The sequence below is a fragment of the Tripterygium wilfordii genome, chromosome 11, assembly GCF_013401445.1.
Source record: "Tripterygium wilfordii isolate XIE 37 chromosome 11, ASM1340144v1, whole genome shotgun sequence".
NCBI lineage: Eukaryota > Viridiplantae > Streptophyta > Magnoliopsida > Celastrales > Celastraceae > Tripterygium > Tripterygium wilfordii.
In genome coordinates, this window is record NC_052242.1 from 1,825,601 (window position 1) to 1,842,470 (window position 16,870).

Consider the following 16,870-nt stretch of genomic DNA (forward strand, 5'->3'; position numbering starts at 1 on the left):
CCATTAACACTGACGATGCTAACTTCAAATGCATAAATATCATTAAAACTTATTTGTCTTAATCTCAGTCCATTATTTTTTTTAAGGATAGCTTTCAACGACAGTCTTTTCTTTACATAACATCTTAATTATGCGTACACGTCTTTTTTCTTATCCAAAAATAATCAAACAATTTGCATTGCTGTCTCTCTGAGTATTGTGTGTTTTGTTGAAATTGTATATTGGAGCTTGAGCTTCATTTAGCAAGATAATAGTATCAATGGTTTAGTTAGTGGGTTCAAGTCAAAGGACTATTATTACAAAAGAATAAAAATGAGAGGACAAAAGGCGGGTTTGATTAATTACTTGAAGAGACTGGAACGGTTGTTAAGAGTCATTCTCGGAGAAAGACAATTATTAATTTCTTGATAATTATACTTATAAAAAAAAAACCAACGATGTGAATATAGAATTGTCCGTAGCGAGTCTACCTACTTTGAAGATCGTGAGTTTGATTCCTACTAAGTACGTATATACAATTATCATGTATTTAAAATATCACACGTGGCACTCCGTGTGATTGATATAGGACTATTCGGAAAGTTTGCTTTAATTACAATAATAACCTAGTAGGATTGAAATTTGCAACGTTGTAATATATCAAAACCTTCTAGAGTTTTTTCTCAATTTCTGGTGGATTCTAGTGTTTACTATTTTAATCAAACGTTGGTTTGATTTATTTGTTGTTTTCCCTGCGTCAATGATACACATGGTGAATTTTCGTTGATGTTCTCATAAACTCATACAATATACCCCAAAATTTTGAGATAAAGACTTTTATGATGATTGCGCATGGCGCTCCGTAGTTAAGCCCCCTAATAAGAGAGCAGCTCATTTTGTGGCAACCATGGCATCTAATCTATGCTTTTAAATTATTGTTTTTGTTATTTTATGTGCCCTCATAGTTAGTCGTCACTCGTCACTGCTTATCATTTCTACGGTTCAAGTTCAATCGTAAAGTCTAATTTGAAATCGATTGACACTAAAGTTGGGGCTTAGGATGTGATATATTGATGCAGACACCAAGGTTGGAGCCTATTTTACGGGACGTTGGGCTGATTTTCCAGTCGTCTTCTTTTGTGTCAATTTTTTTAGTTTTTGGTATGGTGGATGGGCTGGACCTCACCTCGCCTTCTTTTGAAGAATTCAAAGCTCGAAGGCCCATTTCCTGGCCTACTTTTTGTACTTAAAATAAGTTTTATGTATAGGACCATTACATTCCTTAACTTCATGTTTCTTGAGTTGTCTTGTAATGAAAAAAATATAATTGTTTTAATAGTAGAGAAAATATTTTAGAAAAAAGATTGAATAAAATTGAGGGAGTTTGATGTCTAGAAAGCCAAAAACAAAAATGATAGGGATCTCAAATTTTTGGTGTCCCAAATTTAATGTGTTTATAGTAATGAGTGATTTTACGTGCGCCCTTTACATTAAAACTAACAATAAAATAAATCATTTATTGTGTGATACGTTATATTTCGGGACACTTGTGAATTGTGTGTCACAGAGATAAAAGAAACATACCCCTGCACGCACACATATATATGCTTCTTACTCGCGGACCAAAACTATACTAGACTCAGACTTCCACACCTACTTCTCCACTCATTCCTACTTTCACCAACCGGTGTTTCCTTGTATATTTCCTGGGAAGCTCTACCTTACTTGACATATACTGCCTGCAGTCTCAACTCTCAACTTGGTGCAAGCACACAAACAATCATACAATTCCAATATTATATATATGTAAACCAAATTCAAGGCCTTGTCTGTGCTTTATGTTCCAATATGCAAGTGACAGCTGATCCTTAATTACAGTCATACATTTTCAACTGTGGGACTCGGAGATATGGTAGGCAGGGATATTTCTCTCTCTGAAACACTGTGATTGTCTTTCTTGTTTTGTTTAATCTCACCATAGAAGTAAGAAACAAATCCCCAAAGAGAGAGGGCAAGAGCAACACCCTTTTCAGCTTGAAATTTCTCCTGGAAGAAAATGACTGCTAGGATCTCTGTCGCTGGAAGCAAAGCTGCTATTATAATACCAGACAACAAAGACGATGCACAAAATATTACTCCAATAGCTCCTAAGAAGTGCAACTGACATATTATTGCACTCCAAACCAGTATCACATAGTACTTGGTTTCTCCTAGTCCAAATTCTCTTGCTTCTCTTGACAACGCCTGAGAAAATCAGATTCAGATTAGTTTAGTTAGGTCGTAGTGAAAGAAAAAATAGCCACAAATAAAATGTTGTACTTGATTCAATTATTGGGATTTGTATTTTCTTACCACAAAAAAAGTCAAATACATTATGGTGGGCCAGAGCCCAAATAATCCTATTCAGTATTCATAACATTCCAGTCCTATCATTAGAATCTTTTACAGGCCCATGGCCCATAGCCCATTTGTTTCTTTTTTTTTTTTTTTTTTTAACATATTAAAAAAATGTTTTTCATTGGAATTGAATTTTAAATACACATGTACCTAACTGAACTATCCTAGTTGGCTAGCCCATTTGTTTCTTCTTAGGATGATTTAATGACTAATTATTAATCTACATAGTAGATTCCAATAGAATATGAATCCACCATGTAGGCATCATGCAGAGGAAGTCTGGGACCTGCTGTAATAAAATTACAACAGGTCCCGCTGTAATGCCTATTTTGGGCATTAAATTTTTTTTTTTTTATTTTTAAAAATCATAAATATGTAGTGTTTATCGCAACGAACACAGTGATATTTTTTTGTTCAAAACAAAAATCAAATTTAACATGAAAAAGACACGACAATTCTAGACCATCGGATATAAACTCAAAATATTCGATGTTTTGATCAAGATGAATTTGATTTTTGTTTCAAACAAAAAGTATATCATTGGATTCGTTATGAAAAATACTATATGTTTATGATTTTTAAAAATAAAAAAAAAATTATTACCCATAAAGGGTTACAGCGGGACCTGCTGTAATTTTTATTACAGCAGGTCCCGGGCTTCCTCATGCAGAGGCCCCCTCACGTGTTAATTAAGGATAGCATAATAATGCTGTTACCTACGGGATCATAATCTTCCCGTAATGAATCCAACCAGAAAACACACAGAGAAGCTTGGACGGAAAAAGATAAAGGATTACTAACCTGGAAGTCCTTGTTAACGAGCATCCCAACAGTGCAAAAAATAGTAGCAAATAGACTCATGACCATCTGAAACTCCATCACTAGCGGGTAACTTATCTCCTGCTTTGCCTTCTTGTACGTCAACTCCACCAACGGCAGCACAAACCCATACAAAGCCGCAGCCCCAACTGTCATAATAAACCCCAACACGTACTCCTTACTCGATTCATGCTCCGGACGATCGCTGCTCGTGTGCAGAACCAAAACCCCCGCTCCAACAGTCAACAAAAAGACAGCGTTTATAGAAAAGGGCGTAAACTTCTGCTTGACCAGTAAATACGCGAAAGCGGCATTGAAAGCTAGTTGAGAGGCAATTATGAGTGCCGAGGTGGACATGGGGAGCCGCGCCACGCCGGAGGCGTAGAGGTAGTCGTCTAAGCCGGCTATGAGGCCGATACCTGCGGAGGCAGAGAATAAGGGAGGTTTCATGAGGAAGAGTGAGTTTGGGGATTGGTTTTTGCGGCTCCGGAGGTAGATTATGAAAAGCGGGATAAGGATGAGAGGCCAACCGGCAGTTTGGAGCCAGCTTGAGAGCCAAACACGCTTTCCACCGTGGACGAAGTAGAGGCGCATGGTCAATGGCGCCCCACAGACTCCTATTGATAATAGGATGCAGTTTAGGAGTAGTAAGGCCTTCTTCATGGTTTTGTTATTGTTTTGTCCTTCTTTGTTATCCTCCTTGTGATATGTAACCACTGTATATCTGTTTGTGTTTGTGTGTGCGCCTGTAAAAATGGTGGTACCATATATAGAAGAATTTGGGACTGAAAATGATAGGAGAAGTGGGGTGTTAAAAGATTATATTTTTTGCAACGTTAATGGATTTTACTTAGTAAAATGCGGTTTGCCTATAATGCTCATCTTGAGGATTTCATGCTTTAATTCATTCTAAATTAAATTTAAAGGACTAATTGTTAGGTGGAGACCTTTAAAGTGGGGAAAAAGAGGAAAGTTTAAATAAAAAATTACACAAAGCAAGATATGCAAAACAAAATGTCCAACACTGGTTGAGTGGTGAATGCCTGTAAATTGATGACAACACCACAAATAAAAAGATTCTGATAGCAACACCACAAATAAAAAGATTGAATAACAGAGAGCGCACTGCCTCTTTCCTCGCCAGGGTGGGACCCCTCTTGCTATCTTCATGAAAAATTCTACACAGATAATGAAATTCGGGTGATCACTAGAGCTGTAAATGGAGAGAGATTCAATGAAGAAGATTCGGGTATATTGGATTTTGGTGCGGCCGGTGTTGGTGGAGGTGGGTGTCGTAGTAGTAGTAAGGTCCACCGGAAAATGGAAAATGTAATATCATCTGAGTCATGATGAGATGTAAATCCATTGGTTTGAATCAGTGAAACAGTTATGTTTCATGTATTCTAGGTTAAAATTGAATTTGTCTTGAAATTTGTTTTGTATCGACTGTATCAGAAGCTATTTGTGGCATTCGATTTGAGTGGACGAGATCACAAGTCTCGACGCTCTCAATAATTCTATCTCACCCAAAATTTAATTACACCCAGGAGAATTTACGTTCTCTCTTAAACTATCTCTCCCCATTTTTTTTTACTTATTCTATGTGTTTTTTCCTACGCAAATAATCATACCAATTTATAGAGTTTTTATAGCTATAATAAGAACGGTACCTACTACTTCAATAACAACAAGACGTTTTTGGTCCCCAAATTTTGCACCATCATGATGCAATTCAATTCTTGCACGTCTTGGACTAACATTTTCTTCAACAACCATTTAATGCTTGCACAATTGCATTTGCCGACACTTGTGTCATTGGCCAAAAACTTGAGCACGTGTAGCCATGCATTAAAGTTTGCCAAAAAAAACCTTTGTATCCATCACATGCAAATTAATGCTTTACCAATGTCCTTTTTTTTTAATCAATACTAACAATAAATTGGAATCTAGCTAGTAAATACGTATATGAACGGTAGACAACAATAGAATGCTTTCACATTGAATATTTATAGGCTTCTAATCTCAGTCGTCGGATCTGATCAACGATTAAGATTAAAAGTTGATTTAAAAAATGGGTTTGTAACAAAAAAAAAAGGTTGTGCTCGACCGAGAACAAAAGCATGTATTCATTCATTTTGATCGCGCAAGATCTCTCTCATCATTGTGATTTGCATCCTCGAGATGGGTGGCCTTCCGCGACGTCGGACATTCGTCAGCACCGCCGGAAGTTGAAATCATCGACAAAAAAAAGAAAGAAAAAAGAAACCAATATTGAAGGGCATCTCTCTTGGTTCTTCTTCTTATCTGCTCGCGACTGACTCTTGAGTAGTTGAGCTATGGAAAGCCGTCATCCCTAATAAATTAATTACATTCATACAATTCAGAAGTTGGGAGTTTGAGAGAGAATGTTTTGTTCATCTCTAGTGAACATTTATTCAATGCTTGCTGTAATTTGTGTTTTCCCCTAGAATCAAGTAATAGGAAAACAATAGGCAGATAAGAATCCATCGTTGAGGATTTCAAGAGTTTTGTTTTTAATTTCTTAATTCTTCATTGAATCAGACCGGCAAAAGTAAAGCAAGGAGTTTTTTACCAATATAACACTCTCCCCCATAATATGTCCCAATATAACACCCTAGTGAAAATATATCCCAAAATAGCACTACACGCCACTGTCAATGGCGTGTTCTTTGTATGTTTTTCAACGATCACGCCATCATAGATGGCGTGATCTAATTTGTATTGGTCACTCCATTAGCAATGGAGTGACTAATGCATATTTTGAATGATGTTTGCGTGATTATCAATTTTTCTTCGGCACAGAAAAAAAAACAAAAAAAAACCACCATGTCAAAAATACATATATATACATATCCATAAATCCATATCCAGCAAAATATTTCATCAAATACGAACTATCCATCAGAAAGACATATGAAAAATAAACACATAAATAGTTATATGGTTCAAGCAAACTGGAGAAATCATATAGTCTTGTGCCAACTCCATTCGACAGGAGTAGTGGATGGACCAACATCATCTTGCGTCAACTGGGATGGATGCATGGTAAAGTCAGTTGCACGGGAAATGTGACCACGTCGTGTGATTGACCAAGAGGATATCTACCACCATGCTGGGGCGTAACTTGAACATTAGGGCCTATAACTTCTTCAAATCGATGTCCCTCACCAACCTCTTCTAGAATGTCGCGACAATTTCCCAACCAATTATTTGCAATGGCAGCAGTAGAGTCAATAAGAACATCACGCAATGCAGAAACAGCTTTTTTTGCTCCCTCTAATGCCAAAGCATCCTGCATTAATGTTTATTACATTACAATATAATATAACTTTCATGAATAAAATATGAAAATGTTTGCGTACTTACCACTCGTCGTATCCGACTTCCCCGTGGCGCATAATCCAAATTTGTTTGTGGCCTATCAGTCGATGGAGCACTAATAATCCGTCGGGTGATCGAGTAATACCAGTGCATATACTCGCCAATGCTAGTGCGAGGGAATCGCTCCTGCGCGATATGAGCTAGTCTATCATCCCAATATGCCAACCATGTAGCGTTTCAACTGTATTACATCTGAATTTGAGTGTTGTGTCTTGTACTGATAGTTATTCTGAATGTGCCACATCTTCACAGCTTGAAGTAATTGTTTCTTGTTCTCAAAAACTTCATTCACTGCCACGGTATCAAATTGATCAGTGTGGTGCATACCCCAATCTCGATAGACAGCATAATCTGACTGGCTAACATCGCCAAATTCAGGTACTTGATCAACTACATTTAGGTGCATTCCCTTATCCACAGTGGTTGTCTCGATATTGACGCCCACGTTTCCATCATCCTCCTCATCATCGCTATAATCAAACTCAATTTTCTGTTCTTCTTCTACCAACTCTGCATCATTATTAGCAATTGCGCCCTCGAACTGACTATCATCTTCATTATGACACATTTCTGGGATTAAATTTAGGTTCACGGATAGTGAGAAATGCTGATACAAACTGGAAGTTTGCATTTCGTCATTATCAGAATCATCCGCAAACTGGAAGTTTGCATTTCGATTCCAATTTGACGTCATTATATTCTATAATCTACATGAGATTATAATAATTGTGTCATAAAACAAACAACTATTGTGTATTTTGTCCAACATTTTAAAATCTTATTATCAATTCTATATATTTTAATATGAGCATATCCATTGTAACAAAAATTCAGAATCATATCCATAAACATATACACAAATACCACATATACAAATACCACATATACAAATACCACATATACAAATTTGAGCAATTCTTTGCGGAAAACTTTTTTTTGTTCTCATTATAAAGTTTATTAATATTTTAGCTTTTTTGTTATTTGAGCAATCTCTGAGAGACTAATTAATTTAACGAATGAAGAGATCTTGTGAGAACTTATATTATTCTTCCTGCTTTGTACTCTCTTTAAAGGGATCCTTTCGTATCCAAGAAGAGGCATAAGTATATATTATATACTATATATATGTTGATATTCTTGTTCTTTTTTTTCATGGAGACTATTATATATATATTCATATTTTTTTCCCTTTTCTTTTTTCGTGATGAAGACCCACCCATAAACATATATCCTTAAACTATGTGTTGAAACTGAGAAACAAAATTTATAATCAACTCTCTCTCACCTCTTGTTGATCTCACACGGGTGTGAGGTGTGTACGTACATCACCTTCACGGATCGACAGTCCAGCAGGGTGTGGTGGCTACTTCATCGGTCAGAGTTGCTGCGGCCGATTGTTGGTGGTGCTTGTCTCACTGGTAGGAGGCTTGTGTGTTTATGTGTGTGGTACGGGTGGGGAGGAGAAACGGGAGAGAAGATGATCTGTGTGTGTGGCTGGGGTTGATCGTGTTGATTGTGATAAGATATTAACTAGTCACGTTGTTGATGGATCGTACTTAACACAAGAGGGGGGTGAATTGTGTCCCCAAATTCCGATAGGAATCTCTTTTTATAATTTAAAAGGAAATCAATGTCAATTAACAATTAGCACACAAATTTGGACTCTAATGATTATCCTAATCAATATTCATTCCAATACAAGATGTGATTCAATATGGTGAATGATCAATTATCAAATAATCAAGGAATTGTAAAAACAGATTTTTCAAACAACACACTGCGCACAGATTTTACAACTCAAATTTCACCTAGCAAATCAAGTCAGAATTCAATGAAATTTGGTATGCAGTATCACAACACCCTAATGAATACTATATCAAAAATTCAGTTTAAAATTCAAACTCTAAGGCAGTCTTCTATTCACGGACAGATTAGGGTCCAGAAAATTCTGCAATTCAAAACACTTGTCCTAATGGTTTAGAGAAACCTCCACTAATGCAATTAACAACCTCAAGCAAATGTTCAACACACAAGGGCAGAAAATCAGTTTTGATGCAAGGTTTTGCAATGACCAAAATAGTTTAGGAAGCAATTAAACACTTAGTCAATCAACAAGCAAACAATGCAATCAAGAAAAATTGACACAACGATTTATAGTAGTTCGGAGATCCTTCTCCTACGTCTACTACCTAGGTTCACCAACCTAGGATTTTCCAACCTCCACTAAGGATGTGATTTTCTCAAGAGCTCCACAAAACTCACAAGGGTTTTTAGGTCACCCTTAAAACTGAAGATTTCAAGACAATCTTCAAACTTTACAACCAAGGGTTTCAAGCACTCCCTTAAACTCAACCTCAACAAGGTTTTTGCCCAATGAAGGGACTTTTACAAGTGTTTGGTATAAATGGTTCACTCAAGGTTTGCACTAAGCAATGGGGTTGAGGAACACTCAAGAATCACAATATCACCTCACGGGTTGGATAGAAAATGAAGAATAATGAGGATTTTCGAATCTGAAAATAAGAAGCCAAATGAGAAGCACTCCCTCTTTGCAAAAGCAAAATAGTGAGGAAGCCTTTAGAGTGGCTTGGGTAGAAGCTTGGATTCAATGGCACAAACTAGCTTGAAAGCTTTGAGAGCAAGAATTTCTTCAATATAATTTTGGCTTCTCCAAGTTCGAATGAGGAAGAACCCCTCTTTATAATTTACCAAGCTCTTGTAATTTCCACCATTGGATCTTTTTCCATCTTCAAATCTCAACCTTCAATTACATGTACAGATCTCGGCCATTGAATGAATAGATTATTAAATCTTGACCTTGCAATATGTAGCTGTTGCAGCCATCTTTGACCATTTGATCAAACTTGCACCAAATCTTGGCCTTGGTATCTCCAACGATTGCCTACAAAATGTGTAGCAACTTGCAGCCATTTTTGACTCCAAAAATCAAGTAAGATCTTCTTTTAAGTCAAAAATTGCAAGCAAGAATGTTGTCTTATGCACAACCATTGGATTCACCTTTAAATGGTCATCTTAACCCTTCAAGTCTTGTTGTAATCTGATCCATTTATAATTCAAAACAATTCAATCTCGGCCATATATTAGTGTACCGTTGGAGCTTGTAGTCTTAAAGAATATCTTCATAATCTAAGTCTTGTCTGGTTGCAAAAATATACTTTCTCATCTCTTACAAATTTCAACCATTGCATTTGTCCTTTAGTTTCATCAATTGTCTTGTCACAAAATCTGATCATTGACCTCAATAAAGGAAGCATGTGCAAGATCTTGTTTGATGAAGACAAGAGATCCTTCACGTGACCAAACATGTCCCAATAGCAAGGCTGACCCTTCACACGTGCTTGCAATAACATTCTTGAAAAGACCTTGTTGGCAACTTCATAGCCAAGCAAATTTAAACATGTATCTCTCTTGAATTCAAATGAGCTCTTTAACTTTCCCTCCAATCTTTAAGCAAGCTTGGTCTCTTGATTTCAAATGTGTAGAGACATTTTCCAAAGCTTGAGACATCTTCCAAAGCTTGAGACATCTTCTAGAACATTAAATCAATTAATTTCAACTGCTCTAGACTTCATATACTTGGTCCGTATAGCCTTCATGCACAAATGTCTTCATGTGGCATATATTGCTTAAATCGGACACCTTGTGTAACATTTAATGTCCATGTCTGAATCTTGACTTCAAACTCTGAATTTGGCAGCACCAATATATCCATATTATATAGCCCCAAGGCTAATTCCAATCATCAATCAAAATGCCTTAGTGGAAGGTTGATGAACATAGGTTTTTCTTGGTTTTCTAGAGATCCAAGCTCATACTTGAAAACCGGACTTCAATTCACTTGAGCAAACTGAATTCTGAGTGATATAACATCCTCATGATGATTAACCTACAAAGAAATAGGAGGTAGAATTCCCCAATTGCATGTAAGCTCAAAGAGCTTCATATAGAGCGCATAGGTTAATTACATTAGAAAAAACAATCCAGAAAATTCATATTACTGCATGATAAATCACTTTATATATATTAGAATGTCCATATAAAATTTCATAACAATCGGAAATCGTTTGGTCACTCAACCAAGCAAATAAGTCACTAATAGTGAAACTGATAAATTCTAAGTGTAAATTCAATGTTATTTTGCAAACTCAGTGTAAATGGCCTTTTCTCTTGAACTTTACCAAGTCAAATATGTTCATAGTGATGAAACTAAGATGCACACGAAATTTCATTTAAATCGGAGTTCATTTGGTTCACCATGTTCATAAAGAACACATATGCACAAAATTAGGTAAAACCTAATTTTGGCGGAATTTAAGCATATGACCAAATATATATGTGATGCACTTAATTTATCATGATTATAGTCCTAGAACATATATTAGACCTTCATGTGCATGTGGTTCAAGTTTCAAGTCATTTGGACCTAAGTTGGTTAAGATAAATTATGATCATCAGAAGATTAATGCCCTAACTTAGTCCATGTATGTTTGTTTTCAAAACTGAATTTTCAGCACTATCTCAAAAATATATAGATATCAAATTCACATAGAGATATGCATAAGCCTTCATTTAAGTGTATATGCACAATTAATATATTAAACAATTAACCAAATAACCATTTAAGCATGTTTTCTAGCATTTTAGGATATGTTCAAGTCAAGCATGCTCACACACATTTTAGTATACAATCATACACAATTATCAAAAACACAATGTTGACTAGACACTAAGTCTTGGTCCAACAACTGTTACTAACGGCGTGACTAGTTTTTTTTTTATTTTTTTATAAGGTCACGCCAACCTTGTTAGTGTGACCTTTATAAAGCTAATAGTCACGTCAACTATATTGGTGTGACTGGTTTCTATACATTATTCACGCCATCAGAGATGGCGTGATCGTTTAAAACTTACAAAGAACACGTCATTAGTAATGGCTTATAGTGCTATTTTGAGAAATACTTTCACTCGAGTGTTATATTGAGACATATTATGGGGAGAGTGTTACATTGATAAAAAAACTCGTAAAGCAAGCACCAACCCATTGAGGCATTGATAAGTTCGAGTATATTTTCTTTGTTAGAGCACTTGCAATGGTGTTATTTTGTCTGGGCCAACAAATATGTATGGGGTTTTGTGTTTTGTTGATGTGGTTGTATTGGGTTTTGTGTTTTGCTGATGTGGCTATATTGGGAGATGTGTTTTATATTAAAAGATTGTGTTGTAGTGTAGTTTTATTGGGGACAACATGGAGGGAATGAGAATTTGTTGGCCACCATGTTGGGTGGGAAGGAAAATGTATAGGAATTTGTGTTTTGTTGATGTGGTTATATTGAGAGATGTGTTTTGTTAATATTATTGTATTGAGAGACGTGTTTGCTTTGACTTTTTATGTAATAGAAGTGGGACCCAATATAGATTTTTGTTGGGTTAGCAAATTAAGACTATTGCAGTTGCTCTTACGTTAATTTTGGGGAAAATCTTGTTGAGAACATTTTCTTTGTAGGGTCCACGGGATTCGTTTTGTTAAAAATATAACGTCATCTTACTTTGCCAAGTTATGATGTGATGTGAGTCAATTTAATGACAAGAGAGGAACAAAATACCACATCGAAAACAAGCGAAGAGAATAAGCTGTTTATAACGCTCTCTGTGGACGATAATTGCCACGACCTTACTTGAATAGGATCTGTTCTTTAGGGTCGTACATCCGATGGCTGGGCTGGTCACACGGTTGTCTGACAGATTTTCCAATTTTTTATTTTCTTATTTTAAGCCATCAACTTTTTTATGGGCCCATCTAACTCCTAGTTATGGGCCATCTACCACTCGTAACTATGGGCCCATCTATCACTCCCATTCTATTGTCATCTTCAATACAATTGTTGGATTTCATGTTCTGATTCATTCTACATCATCCTCTTTCCCGTTTAACTTGCCTCTCCTACAATGTCCCATAGCACCACGTATGAACTAATCCCTGCCTTATTGAGTGTAATTGTGGTGGTTGTAAATTGTAACTGAATTCCCTATTGTGCAGCTGTCGTAAGTCACCAGCACTCGCTTCATAGTTGAAAACTAAACCAAACAAAAAAAAAAGAGAGAATTATTTGAATTGAAGTATGTAATCTATGACTCCGGACCCGGTAGCCTGGTAACCCTTGACAAAATTATCGATCAAGTGATAATTCTATTGAAAAACATCTAGTTGGATCCCAAAAGCAGATCCAAATATATTTTTCAAGTGTGAACATTATCAAGACGGATTTGTACAATCGGATGATTGATCAATTTTTAAATGATTGTCTATAAATCCTAGTATTTGTTAGAGCTCCTAAAAAGAATATGTATTAATTTGAGACTAGGAAAATAAACATATTAGCAATGCTCACATATATAAACATTATCATATGGAATTATAAAAATAATAGACCAAGCCAATTAACGATCGAGACGAGATTACATCTCTGGTCTTAAAGCGATTAATTGCTTCTGTATAGAATGTGCTCACAGTTCTTGCAATTTAGCCTCCTAGGTCTACTCGAACAACATACCCACGGCAGCACTATCGAAGGAGTACAGAACCAGGAGATGGATGTCACTCTCTCAAAGACAGAGGAGGATTTTGACACAAAGAGAATGCTTTGGTTGATAGAAAAACAAGGATAAAAAAGTTACTTCTTTTTAAGAGAACTAGCCTTATAAAGGCTTTAGAAAATAAATCAAATTAATGGTTGATTAAATCAATAGGCCATTAACCTTGATTTTTCAGTTACAACTTTCTTTCTTTTTGTGTAACTCTCAATTTTTCATTAGATTTTCATTCAAAATTCCAACATTGTCTTGTATGTTTTATAGAAAAAAAGACTTGCTTAAAATTATTACTAATGAATAATGACGTTGTAGTAAAGCGAGTTCAAAATTGAAGTGAGTTCCGTACTTATTATACAAAAAATAACCAGACATAAATGGGAATCTAGTAAATACATAAACTGTTTACAAAAATTGATTGGTTTCACATTAATAAATTGCACTTGCTCCCTTTGTGCAAAGATTTTCTTGTGCCAATCCAAGACGAGCAGAACCCACTGCTTATATTCTGAGATCATATTATCTGTAAACCAAACATCAACCAAATTCAAGGCCTGGTCTGATCTTAATTAGAATCATACATTTTCAACTGTGGGACTTGGAGAGTTGGTGGGCTCCAGAGACATTTCTTTTTCTGGAACACTCTGATTGTTTTTCTTCTTGTTTTGTTTGATCTCACCATAGAAGTATGAAACAAATCCCCAAAGAGAGAGGGCAAGAGCAACACCCTTTTCAGCTTGAAATTTCTCCTGGAAGAAAATGACTGCTAGGATCTCTGTTGCTGGAAGCAAAACTGTTATTATAATACCAGAAAACAAAGAGGATGCACAAAATATTACTCCAATAACTCCTAAGAAGGAAAACTGCCATACTATTGCACTCCAAACCATTATCACATAGTATTTAGTTTCTCCTAGTCCAAATTCTCTTCCTTCTCTTGACATCGCCTGAGAAAATCAGATTCAGATTAGGCTGTAGTGAAAGAAAAAAAAAAAATAGTCACAAATAAAATATTCTACTTTATTCAATCATTGGGATTTATATTTTCTTAGGACAAATAAAAATAAAATACATCATGATGGGCCAAGGCCCAATTACCGACAAGTAATATTGGGTATTGTCATTGCTTTTTCTGGTCCCTAAGACTTTTAAAGCATGACAACCGAAATCTTTAATTAGAAGTCTCACGATTATCCCCATGATATGTAACTCTCTAATTCAATTATCAAGTTTTATGAACACCTACATTTATATCAATTAAAGGACAATATTATTTACTGAGATGACTGATATTCCAATAGCTATCATTTTTTTGTCTTTAATTTTAGCCCACTCAAGGTTTTATATGGTTCCGTTTGAGAATGTATAGTATTTTGACCTGAGGTGAGTTTTAAAACTGTGTTAAAGTGAGGTGCAATGTAATTAGTATTTGGGTGAAAAAATATGGTGTGGTTAATAAATTTATACAAATTAGATAAATTTATTCATATATCAAATTTGTTAAATGGCATTTGGATAATCATTTTATATTACATGTTGCATCAATTTAATATTTATCTATATATCAAATTAGATAAATTTATTGACTATCTTCTTATTATATCTAATTAAATAGAATTTAGGAATCTCTAGTCCACCAATTCAAATTTTCCTACCCTATTAGTTCATGTAATTTTTCTTGCTTGATTTAATTAATTAAGATTTAGGAATTTCTAGTCCACAAATTCGCATTTTTCTACCCAATATTTCATGTAATTCATTGACTATCTTCTTGGTTTTATCTAATTAATTAAGATTTAGGGTAGGTTCACTCATCAAAGTGAGGAAAAGCTAATTAACCTAATTAATCAAACTTTTCTTTTCTTGCCCACTTGCCAAATTTGCACTCAAAGTTTGTCCTTAAGAGTAGTGCGTAGTTTAAATCATCAAGATTAAATCCTCCTTCATGTCATGCTCAGATGCTCTAGTAGAATATTATATATGAATTTACTATGGAGATAAAGGATTACTAACCTGGAAATCCTTGTTAACGAGCATCCCAATAGTGCAAAAAAAAAGTAGCAAACAAACCCATGACCATCTGAATCTCCATCACAAGCGTGTAACTTATCTCCTGCTTTGCCTTCTTGTACGTCAATTCCACCAACGGCAGCACAAAGCCGCAGCCCCAACTGTTATAACGAACCCCAACACGTACTCCTTACTCGACTCATGCTCCGGACGATCGCTACTCGTGTGCAGAGCCAAAACACCCGCTCCAACAGTCAACAAGACGACAGCGTTTATAGAATAGGGCGTAAACTTCTGCTTCACCAGTAAATAAGAGAAAGCGGCAGTGAAAGCCAATTGAGAGGCAATTATGAGTGATGAGGTGGACACGGGGAGCCGCGCCACGCCGTATGCGTAGAGGTAGTCGTTTATGCCCGTTATGAGGCCAATACCTGCGGCCGCGAAGAACAAGGGTGGTTTCATGAGGAATAATAGTGTGTTTGGGGAGTTGTTTTTGCGGCGCCGGAGGTAGGTTATGAAAAGCGGGATAAGGATCAGAGGGGAGCCGGCGGTTTCGAGCCAGCTTGAGAGCCAAACGCGCTTGCCACCGTGGACGAAGTAGAGGCGCATGATTAATGGGCCCGCACAGTTTCCTATTGATAATAGGATGCAGTTTAGGATTAGTAAGACCGCCTTCATGGTTCCTCCTTCTTTGTTATCCTCTTTGTGACATATAATGATATAACCACCTCACCTGTATATCAATCTTTGCGTTTGTGTTTGTGCGCCAGTAAAAATTGGGGTGCCAACTACCAGCCGTAGTCAATGTTGCCTTTGGTGCAGGACAAAGACATTTTATCAGACTTGTAATCCGACGTGGAGAACACCAAACCACGTGGTTTATAAGAAAAATCCAAACATCTCTCATTCCACAAGGTCAGGGGCGGATCTATGCTTAGCCTAGGTCACATTTTAAAAAAAAAATTATCATTTATACTATTAAATAACCAAATTTCAAATTATATCCACTTTAAATTTTTCTAATAGTTTTACAAAAGGTATGCTAAATTTAAAAATAACAATTATTGATTGATATGCACTCATACTCATACAAGTGAATAAATATTGATTGCTACATACTCATACATGATGATAGATGATTTCAACTCAATGAAAAATTATTTAGAATAGCTTAAATGATTATTTATTTCGGTCACCTTTTAGTATGTAGATTTTGATGTATAATTTAAGTACTATATAAATATTTACTTAATTTAAAGATTATATAGATATTTACTTATTCTTGATCATTTTTCATTAAATGCCCTAAAAATTTTTCGAGGACGCTGCCCCCGAGCCCTCGTCAACCTTCAGCTCCCCTCTCATAAATTTCTACATGCACTACTAACCAAGCCCCCCTAAATCCATTTCGTAGATCAGCCCCTACACAAGGTGGTCTTTTATGAGCTCAGTAGGTCACCACGGATACGTCAATCTCCTTTTAACATAATGTCCTTACGCATTTTTTGAATACTAGAGAATGGATTGCTCTCATGTTTGGTGGTGGGTGTAGTAGTAGTAGTAGTGCTAGTAACACCAAGTTTCATGTCACTCCCACAAATGTCCAATAGCACCAAATTAAATATGAAATAATGAGTCCCTGACTTATTGAGTC

General features: G+C 35.9%; 1 protein-coding gene and 1 pseudogene across 1 annotated transcript; both read right to left on the reverse strand.

The window, feature by feature from the left end:
• Positions 1-1,463: 1,463 nt before the first annotated feature.
• On the reverse strand, positions 1,464-3,945 carry LOC120009714 (purine permease 1-like). The gene is made up of 2 exons (XM_038860403.1): positions 3,178-3,945; positions 1,464-2,223 (listed from the first exon to the last, which is right to left on the reverse strand). Exons 1-2 carry the CDS (start codon positions 3,856-3,858, stop codon positions 1,858-1,860), a joined length of 1,047 nt encoding a protein of 348 aa, XP_038716331.1. The 5' UTR covers positions 3,859-3,945; the 3' UTR covers positions 1,464-1,857.
• Positions 3,946-13,506: 9,561 nt separating this feature from the next.
• LOC120009113 lies at positions 13,507-15,922 on the reverse strand (annotated as a pseudogene).
• Between the last annotated feature and the right edge of the window lie 948 nt (positions 15,923-16,870).